At 36.3% G+C, this 17,039-nt stretch overlaps 1 protein-coding gene across 1 annotated transcript in view; it reads right to left on the bottom strand.

Moving 5' to 3' along the window:
* Nucleotides 1–17,039, bottom strand: part of Mlip (muscular LMNA interacting protein) — a 124,100-nt gene that overhangs the window by 104,460 nt on the left and 2,601 nt on the right. Inside the window, exons 2-3 of the mRNA XM_071613926.1 lie at nt 12,863–13,018; nt 9,387–9,779 (exon numbers count right to left, since the gene is read on the bottom strand). Coding sequence (XP_071470027.1) covers nt 9,387–9,779; nt 12,863–13,018 — 549 coding nt within the window. The remainder of the gene's footprint in view (nt 1–9,386; nt 9,780–12,862; nt 13,019–17,039) is intronic.

The raw sequence follows: 17,039 nt of genomic DNA on the forward strand, positions 1-17,039 counted from the left end.
TGTATGTATTGTTGTGCTATTTTAAAAGTCATCCAGTACTTGAAGACAAGTACTGGAATCATAAATGACTCCAAAATCTTGTAAACCGAGACTTCTCTTCAAAATAAATTTAATTCTGTCAGCCTATAAGATAAAAAAATAAATATACATGTCTAATAAAGAATTTGGAGAATATCAGCTATTCAAATATTAAGATAGACGTATTGCATTAAGCACATAGGAAGAAAATGTATATGAATATATCAATTAAACAACAAAATTTTGGTTTATAAATAGAGTAAAAGATATTTCTTGATTTTGCTTTAGAACATTTTAAGAAAGCGTCCATCAGCATTCAGGCAAAGATATTTATGACATATAGTTTTGAACTCTAAAACTACTGAAAACTGACAAATTCAAATAAATTCATCACAGACTTTTTATTTTCTGAAGAAATATACTAAAAATATTTCTTTCTTTTGTGTGTGAATCAATATGCATATTTGCAACACAGCAGTTTTACAAATAAATAATATTTTATTAAATTGACATAATCCAGAATATCAGAAAATCAGTGTAATTAATAATCAAGCAGAATTCCATCAAATTGAGAAAGAAAGCTGAACAATTAATATGCATAAGTTTTACTTAGAAACAACTCTGTTTAGCCAGTGTTTATGTGATTGATTCACATGATTAGGGAATATATTTATATCCAAATGTCAGCATAATTCTTGTGTCACCACAAGAAGTTACATAATTACTTGTATTTGAATTCATATTTAATGTTTAAGAAGTTATCTTCTTGGAATTAACAGTATATCCAGGGCCTGTTTGTTTGTTTGTTTGTCTGTTTTAATGGTGAATGAGAGGTTTTCTTCAATTGTTTCCATGATTGATCTCTCCTCACAGAAGGAATGGAGCCATTCCCAGGCTCTGAAGGTGTTTACACATTGAGACATGCCTAGAATAACACAGTTTGGTAACAAATTTTGTAAATTAATATCGACAACCACAAAAATCCTATCACCTTTCAGTCTGTTGTTTCCTAAGAACTTCAATGTTTATGGAAAAACTCATTAATTCATCCTGATTATTTGCCAGAATGTCACTGTGTAGGATCATAGGTTCATAATTTTGAGGGGCTCATTCAGAGAAAAAAGCTGTTACCTCCAACTTCCTAAGATTACAAATTTTAATTACCAATCATTCCACTATATTAAATGATATTACACTTAACATAAGTTACTCATAATGTTACCATACTTTTAGATAATTAATTGACGAATAACTTCTGAAAGACTCTAAAACGACTAAGAATATTTATTATGCTTATGTTAATCTATATGTAATTTCATTATATTTTATTCCATATATTCTTAATTAGTTATAATATATTCATTTCAACCTACAAATACACCATGATGTTATTCTAATTTATACAGATAAAAAAGAGTGACACCATTGTTTTATAAAATTTCTAGGGGTGAAGTTTCATTTTGTAATGGAAAAGACTCATTTCCCTGAGTTCCTCTCACAAATAAGTTTTTCTTTTTAAAGAAAGTGTCCACACATGAGTGAATAATATCATATAGAAGGAAGGAAAGGGCATATGTCAAATTCTCAGTCAGTGATTCAGAATCATCCTTCACTTTACTTCTTCCCCGATATCCCCTACCAGTGATGATAAACTTCTTAATTTACATCCAAAAATTATTTCCATCCCTTTCTTTTATTCTCCAGGTTTGTTAATGATGCTTTATTTCCTTACTCAAGACTATTCTCTGTCTTCTTTACCATTTGCTTCTTACCCCAACTTAATGTTGAGTTCTTTGCTTAAACACCTCTATAGAGCTACCTGTGACTGTCTACAGCATTCTTCTAGTTCCTGAGCCCATTCACCTCACATGTACCCCAAAGTCATTCTCAAGACTCTCTTCTAGAAAGACTGTCTTGAACTCTGTACAATCACTATAATCTCAGTGACAAGATGCCTGCAATGTGCTACTCTCATTGGGTAGATGAACTCAATCATAATTTAACCCTTGCATCCTGTATCATAGAAACCCTTAGTTATTTGAGTAACCAATTAATTGCGAAGCTGCCTTGTAATTTGACTAAATCCAAAATTAGCTGCTTCTGTATATATTCTTTTTTTAATGTACCTCTGAGATTCCAAAATACCTGAATACAAGCTGAGATGAGTGATCTGCTAGCTGATGCTGTGAATAGGGTCCCAGTGTTTTGATAGCTCTTAATGTTTGCCTGTATAGTTGTACTCTTCCTTCTGCATCTGTACAAAGAAATCCTAGATTCCCCATTTTTCGTAACCACTATGTTAAAGTAGTTTGGCCTCCTTACCTATTGATCTGTCCTCTACTCTCTGAAATACACAAAACTCTACAGGGTGTTTTTCAGCTTTTCTTAACTAAGCAAATTAAATAACCTTTTCTGTCATTCCTACCTGTAGCTGTTTCCCATTAAACTCAGTACCAGACTGAGCTTTTGATATCTAATCAATGTTCACCTATGCTCAAGACTTTGTTGATGATTTTACACCAGGAACTAAATAGTTTTCCTTTATAACAGAGTTGTTTTTTTGCTATTCAATCCCATCTCCCTAACTTCCTACTGTTTTTCATTTTAGGTTTCAGCAATACTTTGTTCAGACTCAACCTTTTGGCCAACATTGCCACCCTTCTAGCCATCTGGACCTCTTGCTCATCCACTTGGCAAATCCTCACTCTTAAATCATCCCACTAACTGTCATTAGTTCCTGGACATGATCTACTTAAAGCTGCTATGTGAAAAAAAAAAATTGGTAGCACTCTGTTAACTGACTGGATCACTGCATTTGACTTACAAATATTGTTCTATAGAAGGACAGAGCTCAAAATGGGTGGGGCTTTCCTGCTCCTGTACAGAGGGACACCTTTCTCCACTCACACGTGGTGAGGCACCTCTGAGAGGTTTCCTCACCAATTTGAAGTCTATAGTTTCATCTGTGTCCCTTGTCTCTCATCTTTTTTGTTGGATTTTTTGCCATTTCTCCTGTTTGGAACTTGGCTTCCCCTCCTATCTGTCTCTTCCAAAGTGTTAATATTCTCCACCAACCTTTAATCCGCCTACTCCCCCTTTAACTCAACAGACAGATTTCTTCTCTCCTAGGAAAATTGAGATTAACAAGAAACCAAACTTTTCTAGATTCACTTTCATTCTCCTTTCTTTATTCTAAGGAGAAGTAGTGGCCTTTCACTTTTTAAAAGGTGTATTCTTCCTGGGTACTCTGAAACATGGCAGCTCTGGCCTTCTTAGGGATTTCATTTCTTCAGTTATTCCCCATGTCCTATGCACTCATCTTTGTATATATCCACTAGCTCACTCATCCTGACATACATCTAAAGAAGAAATATTCTCTCTTTGAAAATATAATAAATATCATTGTGGTAGACAGTAAAAATGCCTGCAATATTCTATTTTTATGTAATAAAAGCAAAGTTCTTTTCTCACCCCTTAATCTGGGCCCAGGGGAAGACTAACAAATGCAATACAAGAAACAGTACCTTGAAAAGTACTTGTACATTGGGTTAACTGACATGCTGGTACAGAATGTCAAAATGATATAAAAGCCTTGGCTACTCTACTAGGCAATGTAAGACCACTCAGCAGACAAATAAACAATCACCAAACAGCTCACCAGCCATCAACCAACCCAGAAGCCTATTGCAGACACATTGGTGAACCCATAGCAAAGATCAGTTGAGCCTGAGCACACCTGTGAAATCACCTAATAGAACACAGCCAAAATTTTTGACCTGCAGATTTCTGAGCTAAATAAATGGTCTTGTTTTAAAAATGTTAAATTTTCACCTGGTTTCTTAAGCAGCAAAAGTTAAGCTGATCGAAATGAGTGCACACACATACACCAAAATTTGTGTTCCCATAGTTACAGGCTCTTCTTGGTCATATCTATACAATATAATCACTGTATTGATTTCTTTAATTCTTGTGACCAACATACCCTAAAATGACCCCTCTAAGAGTTTCAGCCTTGTGTAATTTGAGCTTGAGAGGAAACTGTGGCTTGATTCTTAACTAATAGAATCTGACACTGGTGGCAAGATTTTTCAGAGGTAATTAAGGACCCTAAACAGATGACTCTAAGTTAATTAAAAGGGAGATTATCCTGTGTGGGTATGCTCTAATCAAGTGAGCTCTTCAAAAGAAGATTAAAGAGTAAAGACAATACAACAGATTCCTTTCCTCTGTTGCTCAATTTAGAAAGCAAGCTGCCTGAATTCTACAACCTCATGGAAATAAATTCTGCACACCCCATAAAAGAGCTTAGAAGTGGGTCCTTCCTCGATTGAGACTCCAGAGCAAATGCAACCTGACACCTTGATTTCACCTGAGCAAAGAACCTAGCTCACTTCCTGATCTATAGAAACTAGAGGAAATAGATAATATTTTTAATATTTTTTCAAGGCACTAAATTTATGGGTAATCTGTTATGTATTAGAAAGCAAATGAACTTCCCACTGACTTCTTAATCCCCTCACATCCTCTACCAAAGAAACCATTATCACCAAGGTCTATAATAACTTTTTTTTAAAACAATCAACAGGCACTTGGATTCCTTATCTTTTCTGATTTCTCTCTATGGATTCTGATTCTTTCCATTTTTCTCTCCTTTTCAAAACTGTCTTATCCAGGGCCTCTGTTGCATCACTCTCTCCTGGTTTATTGGCTATCTTTTGGTGACTGCTTTTCCTCTTCTTTCCTTATTCCACCCTCTTTGGATGTGTTGGTACTTCCTTGCAAATTCCCATGTCTGGAATGCCAAGAAATCTTGTATTCATGCATCAAGTCTCAGCTCATACAACACTGAAATTGACCCTCTTACTTTGCTCTGGACTCTTGTGAGTGAAGCTGGACAATTAGTGAGAACACTGCCTCTGACATCTGATTCTTTCTTTCTCCAACCAGAGAAAAATTCAAGTTCTGATATCAGCAAGTCAGGAGAGCTCTTCTTAAAACCTGCACCACCTTTCTGCTGGAATTCTCAAAGCAACTTGATTTTTTCATAAGTATTTCCTTTGCACTTGGCTAATGGTAAGAATTAGACCACCCAGAGGGAACAACAAGACATTATTCATATTCACAAGTCTGCTCTGTCAGCATCAGAGCAGAGCCTGGGGCCTCCCACCAAGTTAGAAAAATTCTCCTAAGTGTGTCCAGTCTCATTCACATGGAAGGAGACAAAAAACGACAAAAGGAAGGTATCATATACTTATCCTAAGCAAGAAGGGAAGTGGAGAGGTGGCAGAGAGAAGATCACTACAGAAAGGTTCTTGGAATGAATAGAATCCCTTGATCATACATTTTTCTCTCAATTAAAAAAATGAGTTCTCCAAATTTTTATGCCCTCCAACTGCTCAGAGCAATTATATGATCAGGAGGGTCTAACTAGAATCTGTTTACTACTCTTATCTATTTGTGTAAGGTCAAACTTCTTTTGTTGTTATTGTTTGTTTTGCTGTCAGGCTCTGGTGGCTCTGGTTGGCATGCCGTCAGAATCTTCCAGCTGATGACCATGTGCACATCACTTCCTGGCATTTTAGTATAAACATACCATGTTTCAAGAAGCACTTATGGCATTCCAAGCCACTTGTTTCTGCAGTTAGCAGAATACCACAGGGAGGCTGAATACCACAACTCCTTTCAAGGTCTTCAACCTCTGAATTCCTGAGGCTAAAAGCTGTGGATGATTTGTTTTAGTGAACAAAATAAGCAACATCACTAACTATGAGAGAAGAGTCCTAGGCTCCCTTCCCTGCCCTGTTATAGTTTTTTCTCAGCTGTAATGCCACTAAGAAAGTTCATATCTTAATGTCTGTGTCTTATATCACAGGATCATGTGAAAAGAAGGATCACTTATTCAAACATTCATGAGATATTTTCTAAGCATCTACAGTGTTTCAGGCATTATGTTAAATGACAGGGACCAGAAATGAGAAAAGGACTTTTTGTTCTTGAGGGGTTTACAAATCTAGGTGAGAGAGAGATACATAAAGGATACTGTAATATAATGTGCTGATAGGAATCTGGTATTTTATTATAAATCAAGGCCTGGGGAATACAAGGAACGTTTCTATGTATAATGCCTTACGCAAATACTTTTGTTGTAATTCCTTTTCTGTAGATCTATGAAGTCAAAGTATAATCACATGTCACTTAATGACAGGGATTCATTCTAAGAAGTGAATCATTGGATGATTTAGTCATTGTACAAAGATTATGGAGAGTACTTACACAAACTAAGACAGCTACAACCACAATAAGCTAATCTTAATGGAACCACCATCATATATGCCATCTATCACAGTTATGTAACATGAAACTGTATTTAATAAATATATATGCTGATATCCAAATTTCCCAGAATTTTATATTAAAAAATCTCTTTATTGAACCCCAGCCAGTTCTTCTGATCTTATTTTCCATATCCTCTCCCCAGTTCTAATATCCAAGCTATAGCTAACAAATGGAGACTACCCTCCCCTCTCTACCTGTTTCTTACTATGTGCCCCCAAATGCTGCCATTTCAAACTTCTTAAATCAGAGTATCTTTGATTGAGATTGTACCAGGAGTCAGGCACTATTCTAGGCTCTTTGCATATATTATTTCAATCTCAAAGGAGATTGATATCAATACTTCATTTCACAAAAGGGGGATCTAAGGCCCACAATTTCAAGTAACTTGCTCAAAACAGCATAGCCAGTAAGTGTCCTGAATCACTTTTGTTTTTCCTGTATCACAACCTCTTCTACCATGAACCTCCTTGTCCTCACCTTCCATTCATGTCTCAACATTTTTTCTATCCTTATCATCCCAATCATACTGTCAAATGACATTCTAATTTCCAGATTTAATGTGCTTGAGGGGACTATTTGAGGTTTTTATTATTATTATTTTTACTATAGACTCAACTCTTTGTTGAAAAACCCTTTAAATTTTTTTTTTCTACACAGTCTCACTGTATTGCCCAGGCTGTCTTAGAAGTCCTTAGCTCAAGTGAGCATTCTGAGTAGCTGAGACTAGAGGCACACACCACCACAACAGATTCCTGTATCTTTTATTTTCATATATTACACAAGTCCTTTTAACTTCCTGGCTTGCATCTGCCATCATCTTTTCTACATTCTTTTCCTGAGGTCGCTATCTCCATTCCTATCACTTTTACTTCAATGCCTAATGTCTCCATTGCCAATCTCTCCCCTGTGCTCCAGATTCATACTTTCAACTATTTTCTATATATCATCCTGCAATGCCACCAAAGCTGCTCAAGTTCAGCATCAGACGTCTGATCTCCTCCTACCCCTTTTCAAGATTCTTTACTCTTTCCTCTATGAATAATGCCATCATTCATTCAAAGTCCGGGATTATAAGCTTCATTCATGATTGATTTTTTTTTCCCATTTACTGTCAGCGAACAAGTCCAACTATTTCAACCCTCATATGGTTTTCCTCTTGTACCTACTGTCACCGTTTTAATGTTAAACTTTATCAAAGTTCTTTCAGACAAATCACTCTGTTGTCATTTCTCTTTTAACTCTAATACTATCTGCAGATAAGACAATCCTTAGGCTTTTCTATGAACATTTAAGTCTCTTATTTCTGAATTTAAGAGGATTTCGATTGAACTGCTTATTGTGTATAGCATTTTCACGTTTGACTAACACTTTCAAATTATTTAGTGTTTTTTTTAAACATAAGGTACTTTTGCTTAAATATGCCACATCAGAGCATGTATTTGTGATGCATAAATCCACATTTGTATTACAATGTTCAAGACATATTATGCATTATAGGGAAGAAAATGCTTAGTAAAAATGAATTTAACATGGAATAGGAGAAATAACATATGTACTGAAACAGTTATAATACATGCTGGAATATGATGAATATAAAACTGGTACATAAAAAAAAATCCATCAAAATTACATTGAGGGAGTGGTTTCTTCAACTGAAAGAACCCAAGCAGCTTTGTATCTGAGCAAGGACATCAGAAAATGAGCAGAATGTGAATGGCTAAATATTCTTCACACACATTATTGAAGCCCATTTACGTGCAAAGCACTACACTAAGTACTATGGATACAGAAATGAGTAAGAGACATTCCTTGACATCCAGTTGTTTCCAGTTTAGTAAGGAATAAAAATAAAATCAATTCTTACAGCGAAATGAAAAGGAATTATGATGGAGATTTTTTTAGAAAAAGCTACAAAATAATAAAGAGAATCACAAAGATGGAGGAGAAATAGCAACAGCACCCCACAGGGACTGTGTCTAAGAGAAGGTCCAACTTGAGCTGAGCACAGGCTCAAGCAACCAAGGACGAAATGGTGGTGATCCCAGGAGGAAACAACATTCCACAATGTAGCACAAAAAGACGGATTCATCAATAAGGGGGGAAAAAATTGTTCAAACTACTTTGAGAGGCTTTCAAAGTGCTTGTCTAGTAGCTCCTCAAGAGGGCATATCAGTACCAGCTCATGCTCCCTTGTCAAGGAGTCAGAGCTCTGCTTCCACTACCTACTCTCCAAAGTCAGCCTCTGCAATCCTACATTCTAACCAAACCTTGCCAAAAGTCACCTTCAGTTTTTATTATACCAAATCACTTGTGGATGGTAGAATCTCCCTTTTTTTTTTCCTTTAAAATTCTCTATTACTGTCACAGACGTGGGTGTCCTACTTCAGAAGAGGCTGTCTACCTGAAAGAAGTTTCCAATCTTGCTGTAAGTTTTGGAGTGGAATACGACTACCACCACCACCACTACCACACCCCCCCCCCACACACACACACACACTCCAGTGAGCACAGTGCTATCCTGGAGGCTTCCAGGACCACAAAAGACATTTTCTTTAAGACACCTGGGGGAAACTATTGTCCTCAGGTACACCTATTTCCTAGATTAGGCTTTCACTATTCTTTTATTAGTTTAAAAGCAATGTCCACCTCTAATAGTCACTGAATGCTGCCTCACTAGATCTTTCTAATGTCCAAAATGTGCTTCTTAAAGCAACCAACTCACCAAGTGTTCTCTCCTGACACCCCCCAATACAACCTATGCCAGGAATTGTTCAAAGAGGTAACATTCTCCCAAATCTGCCTTGTGTTACAAATTCTTTCAGCCAATTCATGGTATAATTTGTATGCCATTTTTATCTCATCATTTTATCAATGTTTATACTGTGATGATTTATGATTTTGAGATTTGGGGGTTTTAATATATACCTCTTTAAAAGTTTTATATACCTTAAACTGGAAGACCTTTGCAGACAGCTCAGGACAAAAGGCATATAAACAATTTCTTTTCCTTAGGGCAAGAAGACAAAACCTACCTGTCCATGCTTTTGCTGAGAAGCCATCCCATGAGAAATTTCAGAATATGATGAGGACTTGAGATCTGCGCCCCTTATTTTGGGACGCACCACGTCAGAGACCAGACTGGAGGAGATTGCCAGAGACTTGGGCCGGGCAGCCATGTTGCCCGTCTCCCCTGGGGGACCTTGCTCGCCTTTTCTGCTTGTAACTTCATCTTCCCCTTCAGAGTCCACAATAAAAACATATTCTGCTTTGAAGAGGTCACTTTGCTGCATGCCTTGAGGTTGGTTTGTTTCAAGTACCCTTCCTTGTATACTCTTTCCACTGGTCTCTGATGGATAAGTCAGTGTCCCTTGGTTTCTGTCTTCTTGGCTCCCACGATTAAAGGTCAGGTAGTCATTGGAATTAGACTGCAACACAAAGAGATAAAAACATTAACATTGGCTTGAAAAATGTCTCTTCTTTGTTAACATACACTGAAAGGTTTTACCTGCTTATTAAAAGTTTTTTTAAAAAATATATTTAAAAATCAAGTTGACTTAATAGAGATTGGATTGAAGTTAATGGTTTACTTTTACTAGCCCACCTGGCTCAAGCCCAAACTGATTAGGGCTCAGAATCAACAACAACTAATAAACCTAACTGCCTCCTAGAAAAATCATAGTATATATTTTTTAAAAATTTTATTTATTTATTTATTTATTTATTTAATTTTTTTTTTTTTTTGTACTGGAGATTGAACCCAGGGATGCTTAACCACCAAGTCACATCCCCAACCTCTTTTTTATATTTTATTTAGAGACAGGGTCTCGCTGAGTTGCTAAGTGCCTCCTTAAGTTCCTGAGACTGACTTTGAACTTGCGATCCTCCTGGATCAACCTCCAATGTCATCATAGTATGATTTTTGATATAGAGAAAGAGAGCAAGCAATGTTGTGTGTAAAGATATTCACAAAACAAATGGAGATTAATCAAAGGTTTAGTTTACTGGTCATATAACCTGTATATCTTTCATAATCCCAGAGAGGAGGGGAGACAATTGAAAGAGTCTACAATAATATAAATCTCTCTGAAAGTCTGAAAGGAAAAGTAAAATTGGAACAAAATGCAGAGATAGTTACATAAAACAATCTAAGCTAATTGGGAAGAGCTCATGAATAGAACACAAAAAGATACAGGGACATTTTTAGAACAAAGTCTATGTAATTTAGATTTGCAATTCTCAATCTCTTCCTATCCGATTTTCTTTGAATACACAGAAGTGTTCCAAAACCAGAATTAACATGGCTTTATTAAGATACCATACTTCAGCCATACATACCAAGACTGTGCTTAAAAGATCCAGATCAATTTCCTTGTTTTGATAACTATTCTATGATTACTCTTTTTATTTTCTCTGCAACTTTTCTGTAAAGCTAAAAATATTTCAAAATAAAAAGATGAGCCACTAAATAACAATTTCCACTATGCTGGTCAATTCAGTATGTGACAATGTGTGGTATATGTTGTGTGAAGCTAGAAGGAAAATGATGGATTAGACATGAATAGGCCAACAAATAATTTTATACACCCATCCCACAATATTCAAATGCTGTTGCTGATATACTTAAGAAAAAACAGAAACTACCTCAGATTAGGATTTCTCTGTCCAACTTTCTCTATTCCCTTATTCTGACTTACTTTTTATTTCTAAAGCATTTAGCACTACCTAATATTTTTGTTACATTCTTTCTGTTTGTTTTTATTTTCTCATTTTATTCCTCAAATAACCATATGAGCTGTCTTTATTCACAGGGAATACAATAATCAAGGACAAAGCATATATTCTGTGAAGAACCATTAAACATGTAAGTGAATAAGAGGTTACTTAAGCTTATTCTAATATTGAATGGTTTGAAAAACGGGGGAAAATCTTTACTTTTTTAAAGATGTGATTACACATATATTATTGCAATTGGCTGATGAAAATTTGCAATCTTGGAAGTCTGCAACCAAGATCTGTTCATATACCTACAGTTAAATTGTTCAGAGACTAATGACAAAGTATTCCATAAAAATATTATGTAGTTGAGAACTATTCAAAAGAAGCTTCCCACAAATGTCTTACAGAATATTCTTTAAAATAAGATAATAGCATTGAAAATCTCAGGATCATTGGCAAATTACTACTTTATAGATAGTATATTTCCATATACACAAGATGAATCCAATTATTTTATCCCCTTCCAATTGACTCAAGAATAACACAAAATCCTCATAATCTCATTTTATTAGAACAATAAGTGAAACAATATTAAATACATTTTAAAGAGAAAAATTTATCCAAACTATTACTGTTCTAACACAAATCATTTTCATATTTTTAAATTTAAATTTCTTCCCCAGTACTTATTTTAGACAGATATAATCAAGGTGAATATGAGGAATAAAATTTTGTAGCCTACTTTATCACCTAATATAATAAGGTTAATTAATATTTTCTATTGAATTATATAACCACTCAAATTATAACTCTGTCAAGCTTACACACCAGCATATTCTTAATTTTTGTCTGATTATTAGATATGAAGCTGTTTTACTTTATGTAATAATTATTTACATGACATTTTCCTTCTTTTGTACTATTTCCTTCATATACATTTCCAAAAGTAGATTATGGAAAGGTTATGAATAGTATTATGACTGTGGATAAAGATTTCCAACCCAATTTTACAAATTTGCAAAACTAGCAGCAAAGTAATATGTCAATATTTCCACAACTGCATCAACATTGGGTGTTATTCATTTTAATCTTCCTAATTTATTACATGATAAATAACAATATCTCACTGTTTTGTCTTGCATTTTCTTTCAAGATGCATTTGGGAGAAGATGCCAGGATGCAGAATTTGTTCCTGAGAATAGGATATCAACTCAAAAGAGTTAAGAATAGTCAGGCACAGGGGCACATGCTGTAATCCCAGTGGCTTTGTAGGCTGAGATAGGAGGATCACGAGTTCAAAGCCAGCCTCAGCTTTTTATATTTTATTTAGAGACAGGGTCTCTAAAGTGAGGCACTAAGCAACTCACTGATACCCTGTCTCTAAATAAAATACAAAATAGGGATGGGGATGTGGCTCAGTGGTTGAGTGCCCCCGAGATCAGCCCCCTAGTAGCCCCTCCCCCTGAAAAATGATAGTTGAGAAAAATGCATTAGAGAAAACATGGGATTTGGTAACATTTAGGCTTCTCGTGTATATAATTATATATATAATAGATAATATACATATATAATATTTTCAGTGCTGGAGAACAAACCCAGGGTCTTGCACATGCTAGAAAAGCACTCTACCACTGAGCTACACTGCAGATCTCATAATTAAATTTTTAATCAACCTTAAATTTCAGTATCTAACTTTAAGCAGAGGAAATAAACATTGACACAGAATTTCAAGTCGTTCTTATGGACAATGTAACATAATTGTTTGGAAAAAAAAGAATAAAAATAATCCTACCCTATTTACAGTTTCTGGACTCTTATCACTTGGTTCCTCGGGAATTTTAACAAGGAATTTGGAAGTGTCAGTCAACTGAATGTGGGTTGGTAATCTTCTGACAGTGGGGACAAATGTGAAGATCAGAGGTTTAGCTTCAGAATCACCAGAAGAGACCTATGAGATATGTAATAAATTAGACTTTCAGCCTTGTCAAATTTCATCTTGACTCTATTTTTCTATATACCATCATATTTATCTCATTTATTTTGATAAATTGCCCATTTATCATGAGTATGGCTGTTAAAAGAAAAAACATAAAAATAGTCAGAGTATATCAGAACTTCTTTTATATTACCAAAGAAAGCAATCAACCCCAGGAAGATCCTGCTGTAAGGGTTAGTAATTACTCAGTGGGCTAGCAAGCTGATCAGCTAGAACTTTACAGGGTATCTCTACCTTCGTGAAATCACCACAAATACAATATCGGGTCAGTTTGAAAATTGACTTTTATCCCCTTAATCCTAGGTTAGCAGTTTCCATTAATTGACTCATGATCAAAAAGCATGCAAGAAAATTCCAACTTTTATCACTTTCAAGAATGTTAAATTATGGATTTATTGAAAGCTTATCTATCCACAGTATCTTCTCTAAAGGATATACCTTTTCTTTCACTTATTCTTAATTCATTAAAAATAATTTTATTAAGACTTTGCTGTATGGCAGGTCCACAGGAGCAGGGGATATAAGGCTAAGTAGGAAACTGTACACTATTCATTAAAAAAAAAAAAAGGTATCTCCCAGAATGCTAAGGAAGCAGTCATAAGGGGTTCCTACCCAAAACAGGAAGTCATAAAAGGCAACACCTGAGATGTAAGTATCAGTGAAAGAAAGCATGGGGCACCCCAGGCTGGGAAAAGCTAATGAGTGAAAGATGGTAAGCATCACAGCGGGGTATGACTCAAACTTGGGTTTTGTCCTGTTGGCATCAGAGAACCATTTAAGCAGTATTGACTGAGAGGTGACATGGTCATATTAGATTTTTATATAGATGAATCAGGCATTCGAAATCACAAATACAAAGCCAAAAGCCATAAACGGAGGACTAAATTGGAAGGGAAGCAAAGGAAATGGCAATGTAGACTTTTTTTTTTTTTTTAGAAGTTTGGATGTGATGTTAAGACAGAGTTTGAGAGTAGTTAGGAAAGTAGAGTCAACGAGATGCCTCTGTTGGTCTTATAATGGAGTAAATTTGAATGTATCTTCAGACAGTTGGAAAGACCTGCAGAGAAGGAAAGGGGAGCAAGATCCTGAAGAAAGCAGAAAAAGAAGATGAGGAAACAAATAAAGGAACAGGGGTCTCCTTTGAGACTACAGTAAGTGACCTAAGATGTTTAAAGACATGAATGTGCGGCGGAGGAAATGGGAAGAGTGGGAAGTGCATGGGAATAGTAAACAATACTGAGAACAGTAAACAATAGGATATCGACTCAAAAGAGTTGAGAATAGTCGGGCACGGGGGCATTAGCAACTCAGTAAGACCCTGTCTCTAAATAAAATACAAAATAGGGCTGGGGGTGTGGCTCAGTGGTTGAGTGTCCCAGAGTTCAGACCCCCAGAATTCAGCCTACCTTTTTTGGAGGAGGGTTCCCAGGATTGAACTCAGGGGCACTCAACTGAGCCACATCCCTAGCCCTATTTTGTATTTTATTTAGAGACAGGGTCTCACTGAGTTGTTTAGCACCTCACTGTTGCTGAGGCTGGCTTTGAACTCAGGATCCCCCTGCCTCAGCCTATGCAGCCACTGGGATTACAGGCATGTTCCACCGAGCCCAGCAGAATCACTTTTGATCTAACTAATTTTCATGATAAAATAGGCCCCCTGTAGTCAAAATAGCACTGCCCCTATGCTATCTCCATGCCTTCCTCAGAAGATACATGCCTGGGACCCCTCACACTGTATGTCCTTATAGGGATGATCTTTAACCTGGTTCACATTAGTGCCCATGAGAAGCCGGGGTTCTAGGTCATTCCTTGCTCCCTAAATGCTTTGCCCATCCCCAGTTTTGTTCCTATCTTGCCTCCTGCTCCAAGTCTTGAAACTATTTCACTGTGCACTTCCTGGTATCCTGTCAGCCATTATAAAACCCTACTTGCCCTTAACTTTTTAAAATATTTCCTTTACTTTCTCATTCTTACACAAACATGTTTCTCTCTGAAGGTCTATCTCCCCAAGAATCTCTCACAGTGGTGGCATTTTCTCTCACACTTCTGTACCACTGCCTGGATGGAGGATAGATATTCTCTTTGCCCCTTATTATTATTATTATTATTATTATTATTATTACTTTTTTGCTTCCAGACCATTCTTTTTCTCTCTTACCTAAGCACTTCTAGCTTTGAACCCCATGTCATCAGTCTGTTCCATTCATACACGTCCCAGTAGCAGCCATCTGCCCACCCATACCTTAAGCCCTTCTTTCCTTGAAGATGTTCCTGGATCAATGCTATTCTTTCCAAAACTAGGCTTTTAAAAATCCTCAATATAATGTTTTAAGGGATAATTTTTCTAATATTGTGTTTCCTTGACCTTTATTCTTTCTTGCTTCTCACATTTCTAGCCTAGATTACTAGCTTCATACCCTTCATAATTCTTTTATTCTCTGACCACCACTTCCTATACTCTCCAAATCACTCGCTCTAGTACTCCAACATCTACTTGATTTTTCCAACATCATGTTTTCCTACAATATCTTTTTAACTAGTCTCAATAAAAATTGACCAACTGACCAAAATTAATCCCTTGGGTACCCTCAAATGCCTTGACCTCTCTTACATCGTCATCCCATGAAATCACAGTCCTTACTAATTCGAACCTTCTATCTACTCTATTCCTGCACCAGGAGATACACATGGCTAAGAGAAAAACAAATAACCATCCTTACTGGTCTCACTTCAAATGTCTAACTCTGAGCCTCAAGCCGCCTCCTCAATGCTGTTCCACAATCATAATTTACTTTCATATCCCATTCGCTCTTCCACCGACCTAGAAAACTCTTCCACACCATTTTCCCTTTCTTCAAACCTTTAACATATTCCCCATTTTCACTCTGAGCTGGTGACTTGGTTTCCCATTTCACCCACACCATTGAAGGTCAGTATCACACCTTCTTATCTAGCTGAATCTCTGCCTTTTCCACGCTCTTTAGTCCTGTGACTATGCTGTCACTAAAATCACCTTTCATTTGAACACATGGCTATCTATTCACTTTTGTTTATTCCACAAAGTCTTATTAAATGCCTACTAAATGCCAAGCACTATTTCAGTGATTGGGTGAACAAAAGTCCCCACCCTCAAGGAGTTTACTTTCTCATGAAGGAAGGCAGCTAGTAAATAAATAAATACATAAAACATACAGTAAAATACAGTAGTTTCATAAGTACCATGAAGACTTGCCATGAGATTATTGACATAACACATGGGAGATAGAACAGTGGCTTATACTTGGATTTCTGCAATGATTGTAGTGAGAAGTGTTTGAGTCTGGCCCTAATTTAAAGGAAAAAGATCAAATTTGATATGCCCAATATACATTCAAGTTGGAAATGTGGGTAGGAGAGTGAAATTTAGAGGAAAATCTGTGCTGGAGGTAAAATTGTCTGTGTTGCTTACTCTGGATGGTATTTAAAATCAGGAGACTAGATGATGCCAGCAAGAGAGTAAATACAAATAGGAAAAAGAGGTCCATGGTTGAACCTCTGAAACTCTGCCATTACATGCACCAACAGATGAGAAAGAACTAGTACAGATGGCATGCACATCTTAAGGAAGATGGAAAGGCCTGCAGCATCATGGCCCACAGTGGGAAAGAGACCTTCCCCAAAACAAAGGGACTGACAGACTTTACTGAATACCCAGCCCAAATTAAATCCAGGAATCTGTAGTGAGTTGCTTGGCTGTTCAGTAGTCTCTGGGATGATGCTGACCTGACTGTCCAAGGAACAGAGAAAGTAAATCAAGGCATTTATAGAGTTTATATTTGGAGGTAGTTTCAGGAGAAGGATTTTGTGAGTGTAAAGAAATTAAGGATATTTGTGTGAATTGAGCACATTATCAACTGCAGAGTTCAGTTTGAATCCATAAGGAAGGAAGATCTCAAGTTCAAATATCTAGAGGTCTATGGCTCAGAAAATAGAT

Source organism: Marmota flaviventris, chromosome 6 (assembly GCF_047511675.1).
Source record: "Marmota flaviventris isolate mMarFla1 chromosome 6, mMarFla1.hap1, whole genome shotgun sequence".
NCBI classification, from domain to species: domain Eukaryota; kingdom Metazoa; phylum Chordata; class Mammalia; order Rodentia; family Sciuridae; genus Marmota; species Marmota flaviventris.